Source organism: Nymphaea colorata, unplaced genomic scaffold, assembly GCF_008831285.2.
Source record: "Nymphaea colorata isolate Beijing-Zhang1983 unplaced genomic scaffold, ASM883128v2 scaffold0453, whole genome shotgun sequence".
NCBI classification, from domain to species: Eukaryota; Viridiplantae; Streptophyta; class Magnoliopsida; order Nymphaeales; family Nymphaeaceae; genus Nymphaea; species Nymphaea colorata.
In genome coordinates, this window is record NW_022204959.1 from 10,001 (window position 1) to 27,500 (window position 17,500).

The 17,500-nt window shown below is 34.6% G+C and overlaps 4 protein-coding genes across 4 annotated transcripts in view; all 4 read right to left on the reverse strand.

Moving 5' to 3' along the window:
• LOC126409499 (NAD(P)H-quinone oxidoreductase subunit 5, chloroplastic-like) overlaps positions 1 to 3,056 on the reverse strand; it is a 4,250-nt gene extending 1,194 nt beyond the window's left edge. The window contains exon 1 of the mRNA XM_050075474.1: positions 1 to 3,056. This exon is cut by the window's left edge and continues 1,194 nt beyond it. Within this exon, the coding sequence (XP_049931431.1) occupies positions 1 to 1,536 (1,536 nt within the window). The 5' untranslated portion in view covers positions 1,537 to 3,056.
• Positions 3,057 to 4,485: 1,429 nt separating this feature from the next.
• On the reverse strand, positions 4,486 to 6,215 carry LOC126409500 (NAD(P)H-quinone oxidoreductase chain 4, chloroplastic-like). Its single transcript, XM_050075475.1, has one exon. It carries the CDS (start codon positions 6,213 to 6,215, stop codon positions 4,713 to 4,715), a length of 1,503 nt encoding a protein of 500 aa, XP_049931432.1. The 3' UTR covers positions 4,486 to 4,712.
• Positions 6,216 to 6,268: 53 nt separating this feature from the next.
• On the reverse strand, positions 6,269 to 12,303 carry LOC126409501 (NAD(P)H-quinone oxidoreductase subunit H, chloroplastic). Its single transcript, XM_050075476.1, has one exon. The coding sequence runs from the start codon at positions 12,285 to 12,287 to the stop codon at positions 11,106 to 11,108; it is 1,182 nt and encodes a 393-aa protein (XP_049931433.1). The 5' UTR covers positions 12,288 to 12,303; the 3' UTR covers positions 6,269 to 11,105.
• Positions 12,304 to 13,130: 827 nt separating this feature from the next.
• Positions 13,131 to 17,500, reverse strand: part of LOC126409498 (protein TIC 214-like) — a 5,964-nt gene continuing 1,594 nt past the window's right edge. Inside the window, exon 1 of the mRNA XM_050075473.1 lies at positions 13,131 to 17,500. This exon is cut by the window's right edge and continues 1,594 nt beyond it. Coding sequence (XP_049931430.1) covers positions 13,131 to 17,500 — 4,370 coding nt within the window.

Sequence of the window (17,500 nt, forward strand, 5' to 3'; positions counted from 1 at the left end):
AAACGAGCAATTGGAAAAGGAGGACTTGTCATTATTATTCCTTGTTGTTAAAAGCAAATTGCTGCTAACAGGTTTGGAACCTTCTTGCCCCCATATGGATATTGAATAGAAGGAACTATTTGTGTGTCCGCTGTAATTTTGAAAATGACTACGTAAATGCCCTTCGAAAGTAAGTAAATACATACGAAACATATAAAATGCAGTTAATCCTGCTGTGTAGAAAGCTATTATCGCAAAAATCGGTGAATACAACCAACTATCATTAAGAATTTCGTCTTTGGACCAAAAACAAGCGAGGGGTGGAATACCACAAAGAGAAAGTGTACCTAAAAAAAAAGTTGTTTTTGTAATTGGCATATATTTAGTTAAACCGCCCATAAGAACCATGTTCTGACTCTTAGTCGGAGAATACCCAATAATGGGTTCCATGGAATGAATGATTGATCCAGACCCTAAAAACAATAATGCTTTAGAATAAGCATGAGTGATCAAATGGAATAAAGCGGCTCGATAAGAACCTATACCCAAAGCTAACATAATGTATCCCAATTGAGACATCGTGGAATAAGCTAAACTTCTCTTAATATCTCTTTGAGCAAGAGCTAAGGTAGCTCCTAATAGTACCGTTATTACACCTATCAAAGATATGATATTCATTATGTAAGGTATGGCTATGAAAAGAGGAAGAAGCCGAGCTACAAGAAAAATTCCTGCGGCTACCATAGTAGCCGCATGTATCAGAGCCGAAATAGGAGTGGGTCCCTCCATAGCATCAGGTAACCATACATGAAGTGGGAATTGCGCAGATTTAGCAACTGCACCGAGGAATAATAAGAAGGCACAAAGCGTAGCAAATGAGGAATTCATCTCATTGTTATTAATGATCGAATCATTGAATATTTCGAATAAATCCTGAAATTCGAAACTACCTGTTATTAAATAAAAACCTAGGATTCCTAATAATAAACCAAAATCCCCCACACGATTGGTCACAAACGCTTTTTGACAGGCATTTGCTGCAATTGGTCGGGTAAACCAAAAACCTATTAACAGATAGGAACACATTCCCACTAGTTCCCAAAAAATATGGATTTGTATCAAATTGGGACTAGTAACTAATCCCAGCATCGCTGTATTGAAAAAACTCATATAAGCAAAAAATCTCAAATATCCTCGGTCATGAGACATATAATTATCACTATAGATAAGAACCAGGATTCCAACAGTAGTGATTAATATCGACATAATAGAAGTAAGTGGATCAATCAAGTAGCCGAATTCTAAGGAAAAATCACTAGTGATGCTCCAAGACCATAGATATTCATAAATTGAGCTACCATTGATTTGCTGGATCGCCAGCTTAGTGGAAAAGACCATAACTATACTTAACAATAAAACAGCGGGAAAAGCCCATATACGACGAATATTTTTTGTTGCTGTCGGATTAAGCAGGAGTTCCAATCCTATTAACATAGTAACTAGAAGCGGAACGAAAGGTATAATCCATGCATATTGATATGTGCGTTCCATAACCATAATAATAAAATTAAATCAAACCTTTTTCCTCTATTTTCTTCTAATTAATTATATTAATTATTGTTCCCAATTCACATTCATCACCAGTTCTTATTTATTTTTTTTTTAACACAAACCAAAATAAGGATACGAAAAGAATATTCTTTTTTATTAATCTCGCTCTTCCTCGACTATTTAAAATTTGACCCAAGGAGTTACAATTGAATTGGTCAAATGATATAATTAAGCAAATTATTGCTTAATACTAGGGGTGAAGTAATTATTAGCTTTTGATATGGATCATGAGATCCGCAAATAACTCAACCCAACAAGATCTTTTATCCAAAATCATTAACTAATTTAAATTTAATTTGAAACTGATTGATTGGCTTCCACCAGAACTTGTGGGAAATTCTATGATACTTGTAACCTCCCATATGGGTGAAGTAAGAAGGTGAAGTAAGAGGTTACTTAAATTGCCTTAATCAAGTTCAAGTAATGTTCAAGTAATGGATCATTGAACAAAAGTATTATTCGAATCGTGGGGGCGCTATGCTTTAATGGGATCAATTGGTAGAGAAAATCTTATTGTTTTATCTCATGTAGGTAATTAATTTCTGGTTATTGTTATTAAATGTATTACGACGGTAGGTATATGTAGGTTATATATATGGTCTATTTGAAATAGACTGAGATAGGAATTGTAACCTTTTATTTTATTTATTTTTCTTTTTATATTATTTATCTGCGGGGGTCGATTTCATCGGTAGTTGATACCATCGATCCTAATGAATGGAGATATGAAACAATTAGTACAATTTTCTTTCTTCTGAGATTTTCATTGTATGCAATAATAATGATAATGAATACTTCAAAAAGAGAAAAAAGATAACTATTTTTTTCTATGAGAGTTATACCTAGCGAATCGAATCTCCTTTCTTTTTATTCTCCAACTTGAGTTTGAGTCCCTAGCAATAATTTAGTTTAGTCCCTATTATATGCTATATGCGCATATTTGTATGTTATGAAGAAAATCTATAAACTAAATAATAGATATATGAATAGAAAGAATTAATGATCTATTTTGAACAATACATGTCTTTCACATTCAACTTAGAAAAGTTCATTTTTGCATGGCGGTTCCAAAAAAACGTACTTCTATATCAAAAAAGCATATTCGTAGAAATTTTTGGAAGAGAAAGGGATATTGGGCAGCGGTAAAAGCTTTTTCTTTAGCTAAATCCATTTCTACCGGTTATTCAAAAGGTTTTTTTGTACGACAAAAAAAATGAAATAAAAAAAGCAAAGAATAAATAATAATGTGATAAGAAACCCTTCAAATGATCTAAATCAACATCAATCAATGATTGGATAAATTAATGATTCTGTATCATATATTGGGCCCTCAAAATGGCACTATTTGTGTTTTAAAGGGCGTTATTAGACGCAAGATACAAGGTTCAATATAGTGAATAGAGTGCATTTTTATATGATTTGCGAGATGGGGATTGCCATTTTCCCCATCGATTCACTATTTTCCCCATCGATTCACTATTACTAAGCTTTAAGGTAAGCTAGTAACAATTATGGAACCTTCAAATATTGACTTGAATGGCTATTCTTCGATTGATTCAATAATCATCTATTGCAATTGCATTGAACCTCTCAATATCGACGATTGAATATGCATGAGTTAGTATTACTTCGAACAAGCCGCCATGGTGAAATCGGTAGACACGCTGTTCTTAGGAAGCAGTGCTAGAGCATCTCGGTTCGAGTCCGAGTGGCGGCATTCTCTAAAACAAAAAAGGACACAACGGATCCTTTAATTCGATACCATATTTACATTCGGTAATTAAGGAAGGGTTCCCTTTTTTTATAACTATAAAAACAAAAAATGATTGTTTATGATATTTGCAACTTTAGAACATATATTAACTCACATATCTTTTTCGATCATTTCAATTGTGATTCCTACTCATCTGATGACCTTGGTCTATGAAATTGTAGGACTATGTGATTCGTCAGAAAAAGGCATGATAGCTACTTTTTTCTGTATAACAGGATTATTAGTTACTCGTTGGATTTATTCGGGACATGTACCATTAAGTGATCTATATGAATCATTAATGTTCCTTTCATGGAGTTTCTCCCTTATTCATATAGTTCCATATTTTAGAAACTATAAGAATTTTTTCAGTAAAATAACCGCCCCAAGCGCTATTTTAACCCAAGGCTTTGCCACTTCGGGTCTTTTAACTAAAATGCATCAATCCGCAATATTAGTGCCTGCTCTCCAATCCCGTTGGTTAATGATGCACGTAAGTATGATGTTGTTGAGCTATGCAGCTCTTTTATGTGGATCATTATTATCCATAACTCTCCTGGTCATTACGTTTAGAAGAAAGATAGATATTTTCGGTAAAACCAATCATTTATTAATTAGTTCATTTTCTTTTGATGAGACCCAATACGTGAATTTTTCGTTTAGAAATTATCACAGGTATCAATTGACTCAGCGATTGGATTCTTGGAGTTATCGTGTCATTGGCTTGGGTTTTACCCTTTTAACTATAGGTATTCTTTCAGGAGCAGTATGGGCTAATGAGGCATGGGGATCTTATTGGAATTGGGACCCCAAAGAAACCTGGGCATTTATTACTTGGACCGTATTCGCGATTTATTTACATACTAGAACAAATAAAAGTTTGCAAGGTGCAAATTCAGCAATTGTGGCTTCTATGGGATTTCTTATAATTTGGATCTGCTATTTTGGGGTCAATCTATTAGGAAGAGGGCTACATAGTTATGGTTCATTCACATTAAACATCTAATTGAAGAAAAAAACTGCAGAATACATAGAAAGATTGTACACATACCCTTTCATTCTCATATACCCCTCTCATATACCATAATATTATTAACCATAATATTATTATCTCATTTATACATTATATGTATAAGGTGAAAGATATATATGTAATCAGAAATATCTGTAGTTAAATAATAAAAACTACAGATATTTCTGATTACAATTTCCTTCATTTAATTGCATTTTTGACTTGATAGAAGGAAAAATCTTCTTTTCCTTTTGATTGGTCTAGCCAACGATTGATTTGTTTGTAAACAGCAGTGCAGGATTATTGGATTGGATCTTCTGTGCTGCCCATAACCATAAAAAAATCCATCCATGAAAGCTACCCATGAAAGTAATTAGATAGAATAGTTTCTACCTTGTCAACTGATAGTGAAAGAACGAAATCTGGATAAATACCAATACCTATTATAGGTAAAAGGATACACATCAAAATAAAGATTTCTCGTGGTCCAGAATCCACAAAGTGAGACTTGGGAACATTGAATAACCTGTATCCATAGAACATCTGGCGTGACATAGATAATGAATAAATAGGAGTTAATATCATTCCAATTGCCATTACAAAAGTAATTAGTATTTTTGACATTACAAGGTATTTTGGGCTAGTAATTATTCCCAAAAATATCACAAATTCTGCAACAAAACCACTCATTCCTGGTAATGCGAGAGAAGCCATTGAGAAGCTACTGAACATCGTAAAGATTCTTGGCATTAGTATAGCTATTCCCCCCATTTCGTTAAGATAACGAAGACGTATTCTATCATAACTTGTTCCTGCCAGGAAAAAAAGTGCAGCACCAATAAATCCATGAGAGATGATTTGTAAAATAGCTCCATTGAGTCCCGCATCGGTTATAGAACTAATTCCTATTATTATGAAACCCATATGAGATACGGAAGAATAGGCTATTCTCTTTTTTAAATTGCGTTGACCAAGAGAAGTTAAAGCTGCATAGATTATTTGAATAGTCCCTACTATCATCAACCAAGGAGAAAATATGGAATGGGCGTGGGGTAATAATTCCATATTGACCCGAACCAACCCGTATGCTCCCATTTTTAATAAGATTCCAGCTAGAAGCATACATGTACTGTAATGCGCCTCTCCATGGGTATCTGGCAACCATGTATGTAAAGGTATGATCGGTGATTTGACAGCATAAGCAATAAGGAAACCCAAATAAAATATTATTTCCAATGCCACGGGATACGATTGATTAGCTAATGTTTCAAAATTTAATGTTGGTTCATTGGAACCATATAAACCCATACCTAGAACTCCCATTAAGAGAAAAATGGAACCTCCTGCAGTGTACAAAATGAACTTTGTAGCTGAGTACAGACGTTTCTTTCCTCCCCACATGGATAAAAGTAGGTAAACAGGAATTAATTCTAATTCCCACATGATGAAAAAAAGTAAGAGGTCTCGAGAAGAAAATGATCCTATTTGACCACTGTACATTGCTAACATCAGGAAATGGAACAATCGCGAATTTCGGGTAACTGGCCAAGCCGCTGAAGTAGCTAAAGTAGTGATAAATCCTGTCAATAAAATGGGTCCTATAGAAAGTCCGTCGATTCCGAGTCTCCAGTGAAAATCAAAAATATTTATCCAGTTAAAGTCTTCTTCCAATTGGATTAATGGATCGTCCAATTTAAAATGATAACAGAATACGTAGGTCGTTAGAAGGAGTTCAAATAAGCAGATACAGATAGTATACCATCGAACTACCTTATTTCCTCTATGAGGGAAAAGAGCAATTAAGGAACCCGCGGATATGGGCAAAACAACAATGATTGTTAACCAATAAAAATCACTCATAGTAAAGACAAAATACACTTTGATTTGACCAGAAAAACCCGCGCTCGGATTTTTTTATTTATCGAGTACGGGTTTTTGTCGGTAAAGAGGAATCAAATGGATTCAAGGGGAGTTTTTTGTAACGTATTAATAAGCTAGACCCATGCTACGGGTTGTCTCATGCCATAAATAAACCCGTATACTTAAGAAATCCGTTGGACAAGCAGATTCACATCTCTTACAACCTACACAGTCCTCCGTTCTTGGTGCGGAAGCAATTTGCTTAGCTTTACATCCGTCCCAGGGTATCATTTCCAGGACATCTGTAGGACACGCTCGTACGCATTGGGTACACCCTATACATGTATCATAAATCTTTACTGAGTGTGACATTAGATCTATTAATTTTTTTTGGAACGTCATAAATTTTCGGTCTGGTAGCTTTAGTAAATGATTAAATATTTTGGCACCAGACGAATCGGTGATTAGACCATAAAGTTTTGTTAGAAATCTATTTCTGATCTGTTCATGAGATAGGCCCAAGATACTTTGATCTCTTATCTTTCATCAAACATGGTCATATCAGTCAATACACGTTTTGCTAATCTATAAATGAATTATAGTTATATATAATAAAGAAAGAAAACGTATAAAATTTATTGTACTCTTATTCCTAATCCATGCTTATGATCCATTGATCCATAACGTGAGTCGAGTGTCTATTTACTTCTACAGAGTGACATAACGTATATGTCTTTATATATTTTATTTGAGTAAAGGTTCCGACTACCGACTATTTTTATTTATTCAATAAATTTGATTGATTGATACGAGTTGATTTTCTGTTACGATAGATCGAAGAAACAATAGCTGGTCCAATAGCTGCTTCGGCGGCTGCAATAGCGATAACAAAGATCGAGAAAACGTCTCCCTTTAATTGGCGACTATCAAATAAATCAGAAAATGTTATGAGATTCATATTAACAGCATTCAGTATAAGTTCAAGACACATAAGTGCTCTAACCATGTTTCGACTTGTGATCAATCCATAGATACCAATAGAAAATAAATAGGCACTCAAAACAAGTACATGCTCGAGCATCATTGACCAACTCCTCGTCAATCTCGATTCATTTCAATATAAACAACAATTCAACTGATTCGATTAATTAAATGAGAAGATTCTACTGAATCTAATTCAATTATCAATCCATATAATATATATAAGAAATACAGTACCAAAAAAGACACTGAAATGGGTCGTCGAACTAACAAAAACTTTGAAATATGTCTCATGAACAATATTCCAATTTAGGGTGGACAGATAGATGCGATAACAATTACACGGAGGTTGCTTTATTTTATTTGGTTGGTTTGTTATTTCCAATTCTAAGTATCTATTCCCGGCGAGCCATAGCAATTGCGCCCACTAAGGAAACTAAAAGGATTATAGAAATCAGTTCAAATGGAAGATAAAAATCTGTTGATAAATGAATCCCAATCTGTTGAACATTACTTGTCAGGTCCTGTTCTATGATCTGGTTTGATCTTGTAGTCCAAATAATCCCGTACCATGACGTGTTTGGGATAGTAGCAATTAGTGAAAAAAAAATACTTGTACAAACTAGCGAAGTGAATCCATCTCCGACAGTCCAAAAATGAAAAGAATTGTAATATTCTGAACCATTCATAAACATCACAGCAAATAAGATTAAGACATTTATGGCTCCCACGTAAATAAGTAGCTGCGCAGCAGCTACAAAATAAGAGTTCGATGGAATATAAAATAAAGATATACAAACAAGAACCAATCCCAAGGAAAAGGCAGAATAAATTGGATTGGTAAGTAATACCACTCCTAGACCTCCTACTATAAGACCTGATCCCAGAGATACTAAAAGAATATCATGTATTGGCGCAGGTAAATCCATTATGTGTTAAATAAGCGATAAATAAGTCAAAATATCTCATGATCTTACTGGTCGGGAAAAAGTGGGTTACCCTTTTTTATATCTAATAGTTCTTACCCCAGCGTGGTGTGGGTTTATGTAGATTGAGTTAATCAATTGAACGGGCCAATCTTGCTTTTGTCTTTAGTCGAAACAGAGTTCGTAATTTCATATTTTTAATTAAACAAATAAGGGCTATGGCTATAATGGCTATATATATTTATATATTCAAAAAGTAGTTATAATCCTCACAAATCTAGTTATTCTTTGTCTGACATGAAAGAAACTTACCTACTTTTGATCAAAACTTAGTCTTATTTTTAATTTAATTGGTAATCGTTCTTGAATCAAGGGGTTTCTCCATAGATATTTTTATTGGAGTTGAGTTCATAATTGTTCGAACTGTGTAATCTCCAATTACAGACATTGGTAACCGACCCAAAGCAATTTGATTATAATTTAATTCGTGACGATCGTAGGTGGAAAGTTCATATTCTTCAGTCATTGATAAACAGTTTGTGGGGCAATACTCCACGCAATTACCACAAAATATACAGATTCCGAAATCAATACTATAATTAAGCAATCGTTTCTTTCTAATATCTGTTTCTAATCGCCAATCAACAACAGGTAGATCTATCGGACATACGCGAACACATACTTCACAAGCAATGCATTTATCAAATTCAAAGTGGATTCGCCCACGGAAACGCTCTGATGTGATCGATTTTTCATAAGGATATTGAATAGTTACAGGTAAACGATTTGCGTGAGATAAGGTAATCATGAAACTTTGACCAATGTATCTTGCAGCTCGTACTGTCTGTTGACCATAATTCATGAACCCAGTCACCATAGGAAACATATATCGTGAATATCCATGAATAATTTGATGTTTCTTTCTCTTGCTTGAGAGAGGATAAGAATCTGGAATATCCTATTCTGTTATAGCGAAACAAGTTGGGAAGAAGTTGTCAATAATAGATTACCGAGAGCAATAGGTAAAAGAGATTTCCACCCAAGATTTAATAGTTGATCCATTCTCAGCCTAGGTAAAGTCCATCTTGTTGAGATAGGAATGAACAGGAACAAATAAGCTTTAGCTAATGTAATGAGGAGACTAATTGTTGTTCCAAAGACTTCACTAGTTTTATTTATTTCGAAAAGTTCAGTAATTGGTATATATGGAATAGGAAGATTCCACCCTCCCAAGTACAGAACTGTTACGAATAATGAAGAAACTAGTAAATTGAGGTAAGAAGCAACATAAAATAAACCAAATTTGATACCTGAATATTCAGTTTGATAACCTGCTACTAATTCCTCCTCGGCTTCCGGTAAATCAAAGGGCAATCTCTCGCATTCTGCTAGTGAAGAAATTATAAAAACTATGAACCCTATAGGTTGACGCCAAAGATTCCACCCCCAAAAACCATATTTTGACTGCGCCTCAACTATATCAACCGTACTTGAACTGTTAGATAATCATAGTCGATGATAACATCACTGTTCCCATCTCTATTCCAGAACCGTACATGAGACCTCAGCTTCATACGGCTCCTCAATGGTCACGAATAAATCTAAGGTATGCTTCGGTATTACATCGGCATACCATAGGAAAAAAGAAAGATGAATCAAAATGCTCATAAGTGAACTAGACCAGTGGGATTCTGTCCGCGATAAGATAATAACAAATAAAAAGTACACTTCTGAATCCATCTCATCCTTTATTCTTTTTGCTGAGTTTCTTGTTCAGTAATAACTTAACTCGATCTTTCCATAAGATACAATAAATAGTCAATCCATTTTTCCTTCCTGTTCTTCTCTTCTTTCTCAGAAGGACTATACTATATAAATAAAGGATTACTTCGTTCCTGATAGTTATTTTTAAATCAGTGGATAGGAGCTATACTCTGGATCGGGATCACGGGGAAGTACTTTTTGATCATTTCTACCAACTTCAAGCCCTCATTATGACTCCTTTTATGTAATGTCAAAATATCCGTTTGGATACGTTACATTATCTCCATTACTAATCTTTTGTGTACCTTGGTGTTCCTAACCGTCCACTCAGTTTTGGTGGATCCTCGGTATGGTAATAAATACAAGAGTAAAAATTCCATACAGTTGATCTTTTGCGCCCGCTTCAAGTCCTGATGGCTAATCGATACTTGGGGTAAACAGCTTCCGCTGCTTATGTTTAGCTCCACTTTACTCTCGTACGTAGGTAATGAGACTCGATCTTCTTACTGCGAATTCATAAGCAGTTTTGTTTCACTCATATAACTATCTGGTTTAGTTCATAGATCCCAGTGATGAATAAAAAAGAGTTCTATCTATATATTCAATCAACCAACTTCTTTCCTAGAAAAAGCAAAGAAAGAGGTAGGAGTGCGTATTCCAACGAATCACACGTAGAGATATTGATAACACACATGGAGTTAACGGTATTTCATAACTTATAGATTGAGCAGCAGCTCGTAAACCACCTGAAAAGGAATATTTATTATTTGATCCATATCCGGACATAAGAAGTCCGATAGGGGCAATACTTGAAATAGCGATCCATAGAGAAACACCTATACTGAGATCGGTTAGTACAAGGTGATGGCCAAAGGGAATTACTGAATAACTCAGTAGAATTGATACGACCGCTACGGATGGGCCGACACTAAATAAACGAATATCTCCTCTAGATGGAAGAAGATCTTCTTTGAAAAGTAGTTTGACCCCATCCGCTAGAGCTTGAAGAATGCCCAGGGGGCCGGCATACTCAGGACCAATTCGTCGTTGTATCCCTGCAGATATTTTTCTTTCTAGCCACACAATTACTAATACCCCTATTGTGATTCCCAATACAAGAGTAACAATAGGTACAAGTAACCATATGAGCCCATAGGCCTCTTTTGAGGATTCCGATCTGAAAAAAGAATTGATAGCTTGTGCTTCTTCAATTATCATTTCAACGATCAACTTCTCCCATAATGATATCTATACTACCTAGTATTGTCATAATATCAGCCAATTTCATTCTTTTAACTAGCTGAGGAAGAATTTGCAAATTGATGAAACCGGGTGGACGTATTTTCCATCTCCAAGGAAAAACACTATTATCTCCTATCAGAAAAATACCTAATTCTCCCTTTGGGGCTTCTACTCTCACATAAAGTTCTTGTTTTGACAATTCAAAACTGGGAGAAGGCTTTTTACTAATGAATCGATATTCAAAGTCGTTCAATTCTGAATCTTTTGTTCCAGCAAAGCGTCGGAATTCTAAATTTTCATAAGGTCCCCCCGGAATTCCTTCCAGAGCCTGTTGAATAATTTTGATGGATTCCGTCATTTCGCCAATTCTTACTAAATAACGAGCTAATGAGTCTCCTTCTTTTTGCCATTGGACTTCCCAATCGAATTCATCATAACACTCATACCGATCGACTTTACGAAGGTCCCATTGGATTCCGGAAGCTCGTAGCATTGGTCCTGATAAACCCCAATTTATGGCTTCCTCTCCCCCAATAAAACCTACCCCTTCAACTCGTTCCAAAAAGATGGGATTGCGCGTAATAAGCTTTTGATATTCAACAACTCCCGTTAAAAAATAATCGCAGAAATCTAAACATTTATCTATCCAGCCATGAGGTAAATCAGCAGCTACCCCCCCGATACGGAAATAATTATGCATCATTCGCATACCTGTGGCAGCTTCGAATAGATCATATAACAATTCCCTCTCTCTGAAAATATAGAAGAAAGGAGTCTGCGCACCGATATCGGCCATAAAAGGTCCAAGCCATAACAAATGCGAAGCTATACGACTCAACTCCAGCATAATTACCCTAATATAGCTGGCTCTTTTAGGTACTTGAATATTTCCCAATTCCTCAGGTGCATTAACGGTTATTGCCTCCGTGAACATAGTAGCTAAATAATCCCAACGTGTTACATAAGGTAGATATTGTATAATTGTTCGGTTTTCCGCAATTTTTTCCATTCCTCTGTGTAAATAACCCAATATGGGTTCACAGTCGATAACATCTTCGCCATCTAGAGTAACAATGAGTCGAAGAACACCATGCATTGACGGGTGGTGAGGACCCATATTGACCACGAGGAGGTCTTTTCTTGCGTCTGGTACAGTCATATGTTTTTATTCTCCGATTCCAATTCATTATTCCATTTCTCCGATCCCAATTCATTATTCCATGAATTCCTGAAAATGAAACGAGGTTCATCCAAATTCAAGATCTAATGAACCGAATAACTCAAACGAATTTCCAAACTAACCAGTTTTTGGTTCTCGAATACCCAATTGACCAATTAATTCCCTATAACGCACTCGATTTTTCTTTGATAAATAAACCAGCAGTCGTTGGCGTTTCCCCAGAATTTTCCGCAGACCCCTCTGAGATAAATAGTCTCTTCTGTGCAGTTTCAAATGTGAAGTAAGTCTCTCTATCTTATTGGTAAAATTAAATACTTGGAATTCAACAGAACCCCTTTTTTCTTCTTGTGGAATAACGGATATGGGCGAATTCTTTACCATACAAATAAATTCTTCTCTTTTTTTCTTTTTGTTCCCACGGATATAAATCTTCCCAATCAAGAATAATAATACCATTTATTTTGTTCTGGTGTACACAATAATCTGGATTGATTCATATATTACTCTTTTTTCTATCAAACAAATCAAAATGAATATGAATAAATAATAACAATAAATTTATTCAGATACAAAGGGATGGTATATTCCTGGGCTCACGAAACAGAATGAAAGGGAAAGGGACCTAAAAAGATTCTGTCGATTCATTCCTAGGTCCAATTGATATGTGACTGAATCTTGTGTATCAGAGTCTAACTGACTGAATCTTGTGTATCAGAGTCTAACTGACTGAATCTTGTGTATCAGAGTCTAACATAAGGTATGTATTTATTTGCATGTTCTCATATACCAGGCGCGTGATAAAGAGGGAAATTGATTGTAACATCAGCGAATTCCAAATTGCTTATACATATGGATCCTTGACATACTGAAACGACTCCCATTATTGGTATCAAACCAATAACGATTCATACAGGCTAAATCTTCTAATCGATGAGTGGGCCAAAGAAACACTTTCCATTTTAGAGAGTTATTTGTATCTGTATCAAAATGCTTATCCCTATTTACAAATTTCTCAAACCCCTGCGCATTAGTCTTAGCTCTATTGCAAAATACTGGATTCTTATTCACAAGGTTCCTATTTCGGTAATTGAAACGGCTTATAATTCTCAATTCTCTACGATGGCTAGGAGATAAAATATGTTCAGGAACAAGCAAATCATAATTATTATTGTCCCCATTCACACGCACTCCTCCGTGTCGTGCAATCGAGCCATTCAAGTCATTCTTATCAATATGTTTTTTTACCTGGTATCCTCGATTAGTTTGGTACTGAACCTTATGGGTCAATGAAATAGCTATGGTTTGATACATAATCGAAATTCCATCCCATTTGATAGACAAACGAACCGGTTCAACAATAAATATTCCCCTTTTTATCAATTCTGGAAGAGACAAATCCTTATTAATCAGCATTACATCTAGACCCATTTCTCCTCTTTGAATAGAGGATATAGCAATTTCATTCGGATTCATAAGTCTAAGCAGTAGACAATATACCTTGATATTATTGGTCATTCTTTGATTGAAAGAATCACCCCATCGGAGTTGAAAAAGAAAATATTTTTTCAAAAATAAGTCTAGTTCCGCTTCCTTCTTGCTCTTGAATTTCTTTTTCTTTCTGCGTTTCTTAATATCTGAACCCGCGGAATTTGCTCCAACATCTTTTTTTTGGTTTCTTATATCAGATATAAGATTTCCTTGGTGCTGTCGTTCTTTCTCGTCCCGGTTCCCATTCTCTAATTCAAGATATCCCTTTTGATTAGATTCTACTTTTGGTTTTGGATTAAATCTTTCTTTTTGATTAGATTCCACCTTTGGATCTATATAAAGATCGCTTGTTTTGTTTCCATGAAAATCAAATAGAAGCAATTTGATTGGTATGATCCACGGATTAGTCTTATATCGATCGTAAAGCGGCACAAATTCTGGTAAGAACCAAGGGCGCAGATTCGATATAGTATGATCTAACATTTGTTCATTCATTCCCATCCAATCAAAAAATAACTCTTTTTGCTTTGTTTGGATTTCTTGATGAATTCTGATATAAAGATAAAGAATATCTTTCTTATTGGTCCCAGTCTTAGTAGTTTTCTTTTTTTTATTAATGAAAGTTCTGATACCCGTACTAGTCCTAGTTTCAATATTGTTTCTAGGGTAAAAATTGGTGATTCTCAATTCCAAATATTTTCTATCTAGATTTGGATCCCTATCAATTGTATATTTATCTTCTAGGCTATCATTTATAGTTGTAGCATAAAACGATTTGTATTTATGTGTATTGTAATTAGAAATCTCTCCGTGCCTGTTTACTTGTAATGGTGATCCATAAATATTGGAGTCTTTCACATCTTCATAATTAAGATATTTATATGATAAAAGATCATATCTGTAGTGTTTTTTAATTTTTTTTTCGCAACTCGGACTCTTCAATAAGTCCAATTTATATTTATAATAATCCTTTTTACCGGAATGAATTAATTGGTCTTTTTCTTCATATGAACCCAATTTTGGTGAGTCGTTATTTTTAATCGTAAAATGCTGATTGACTTTCTTTCTCCATTTTAGAGGTGCTAATCTAGACCATTTGTCATGGGAGAAATTGTATTGATAATGGCTCTTTAACCAGTTTTTCCATTCACTCATTCCAGAATTCCGCAGTTTCTTGTGTTTTGATTCTGAATCAAATATTCCTCGTGTATGGAAATAGTCATGGAAATAGTCTTTTATTCTATCCTTAATAAAAGGATATGTTCTGTAGTAATGAAATATGGATTCTGACTTATATTTGTTACTAACTTGGGTTTGCAATAATTTGTAAAACACATAGGCTTGAGACAAAGAAGATAAGTCGCAGTAAATCGGTGAATTACTATCACTACTTATATTAGTAGTATAAGTAGAAAGAGATTTTACAGTCGAAATGAAGGGAATTATATTTGGATTCGTTTCATTAGTATCCTTTTCCTTTATTTCGTCATTGTAAGTGTATCCATTTAAAGTATTTTTTGTTGAGTCAAGAAAAAATTGTGCATTGATCCTGTAAATGTTAGTGATACATAGAAGGATACCCATGTATATTCTTTCAATGAAAGATTTCATAAAAGAGTTCCATTTAGAGATTAATGGGGCACTTCTTCTTTTTTTAGATATTTGAAAAATATGTTTCCGTGATTCGGTTCTTTTATTACTAAAATTTCCCTTGTTAGTACTAATATCTATATCCTCAATATCTGGAGTTAGAGGTTTTTTTTTCTTGTCTTTTCTAATCTTTTCTACTTGATCCCAGATTTTGGTTGTCTTATCAGCCAGATCATTAATTTTTCTTTCTATCAGTGAATCATTTGTCCAATCTCCGGATACAATTATAATGGGTGATTCATGGATGATTTTTTTGGAATCTTTCTCATTTTGACTTGGTTCTTCATTTTGACTTGGGTCATAGACTCGCGTCACTAAGAAAAAGAGTTTCTTCACTTTTCTTTTTATAAATAGAACTATTTTGATAATCCATCTTATTTTTTCGTTGAGAATCTTTAGAAAACCTTTTATGTTGTCTTTTATAATTCTTAGAAAGAAAAAACCTGTCTTTTTGACTTTTCTAATTTTTTTTTCGAGTGTTTTATTAATGGGTTCAAAAAAGAAAGGTTTTTTTCGGGGAGAGCCAAAGGGGACTTCTGTTTCCATCCCCCAGATCGTTAAAAAACAGAAATTTTTTTGTTTTTTTCTTAGATCCTTATGATGGGATCGTAGCTTTTTTCTATGCCAAGGTTTCAGAGAGAAAGGAAATAGGATTTTTATCTGAATACCGTCTGTTAACCAATCTTTTGGAAATTCTGTTTCCGATAATTGAACACCATTATATGTGCATTTGACATGCATTTCCCTACTCCATTCGGTCAAATCTTCATACCACTCAGGGAATTGAAATAATAACATACGACCAATATTTTTAACTATTATCAATGAAGGTAATATGATGTATTTTCGAAGAATCGAGTGGGTTACTAATATGGAACTCCTTATTGCTTGAGCAAATATAATATTATCCCAAGTTTCTGCTATTGCTATCCGTTCCTCCTCCTGTCTTTTATCCTCTTTTCTTTTATACTCCTCTTCGTGTTCTTTCTCCATTTTCTCTTTCTCTTTTGCCCCTTCACCCACATAATCAGATGTTTGTATTTTTGGGCTTTTTTCCTCCATCCAATTCCTAAAAATGAGGTTCATCATCCTTGAGATATCAAAAGAAAACAAAGGTGTTTTGTCTATTCTGTCAAAAAAAAGGGGGGAGTGTACATCTGTTTGAAACATTTCCCAAGTGACTGTTTTACGTCTTTGAGCCCGCATCGACCCTTTGATTATATCACGACGAAAATCTGATTGTTGCGAGTAACGTATCAAGGCCATTTCATGTTCTTCTGCTTGATCACCATTTCCTTTTCCTCTTTGATCACCATTTTTGGCTTGATCACCCTTTTTCTTTTTGGCTTGATCACCATTTCCTTTTCCTCTTTGATCACCTTTTTCGACTTGATCATCACTATTTTTTTCTTGATTACTATCGGTGGTATTACTGATATTATCAGTAGTATTATTGATATTATCATTGGTATTAATGATATTATCAGTGGTAGTATTGATGATATTATCATTGGTATTAATGATATTAGTATCCTCATCGGTATCAGTGTCAGTATAAATTACTACACGTTTGGCTTTTCTTGAACGAATCCCGTGATCCTCTGTGGATTCTTCCTGATCATCTTCTTCCTCCTCCTCCTCCTCCTCTTCTTCAAAATCCAAATCAGAAGTCAGTTTGTATAACCATCGAGGAACCTTTTTCTTAATTTCTTCAATTTGAAGATTACTCATTTTTTGATCATTCGGATCAGCTCTAACCATATCGAATACTTTTTCTTCTCCCCCAAAAGCAAATTGTTTGAAACGAGTTCTTGATTTCTCAGCTTCTTCAGCTTCTTCTGTAAATTCACCAATTGAGACTGATGAATCCTCAATGCCTGTAGATAATGATTTTACGTCAAGTTTATATATTTCGTGTTCCAATTCTCGTTCAAACTCTCGATAATCCTTGGAAAAAAGGATACCATGAATCTTATTTATCCAAGCCATTTTGGTAGACCCCCGTGTGGAGGTAGTTGAATCATTCCTAATTGAATATAAATACCCTTTTTTTA

Coding starts and splice junctions, on each gene's coding strand:
- LOC126409500 (XM_050075475.1), bottom strand. CDS start 6,215: ATGAGTGATTTTTATTGGTTAACAATCATTGTTGTTTTGCCCATATCC.
- LOC126409501 (XM_050075476.1), bottom strand. CDS start 12,287: ATGACTGTACCAGACGCAAGAAAAGACCTCCTCGTGGTCAATATGGGT.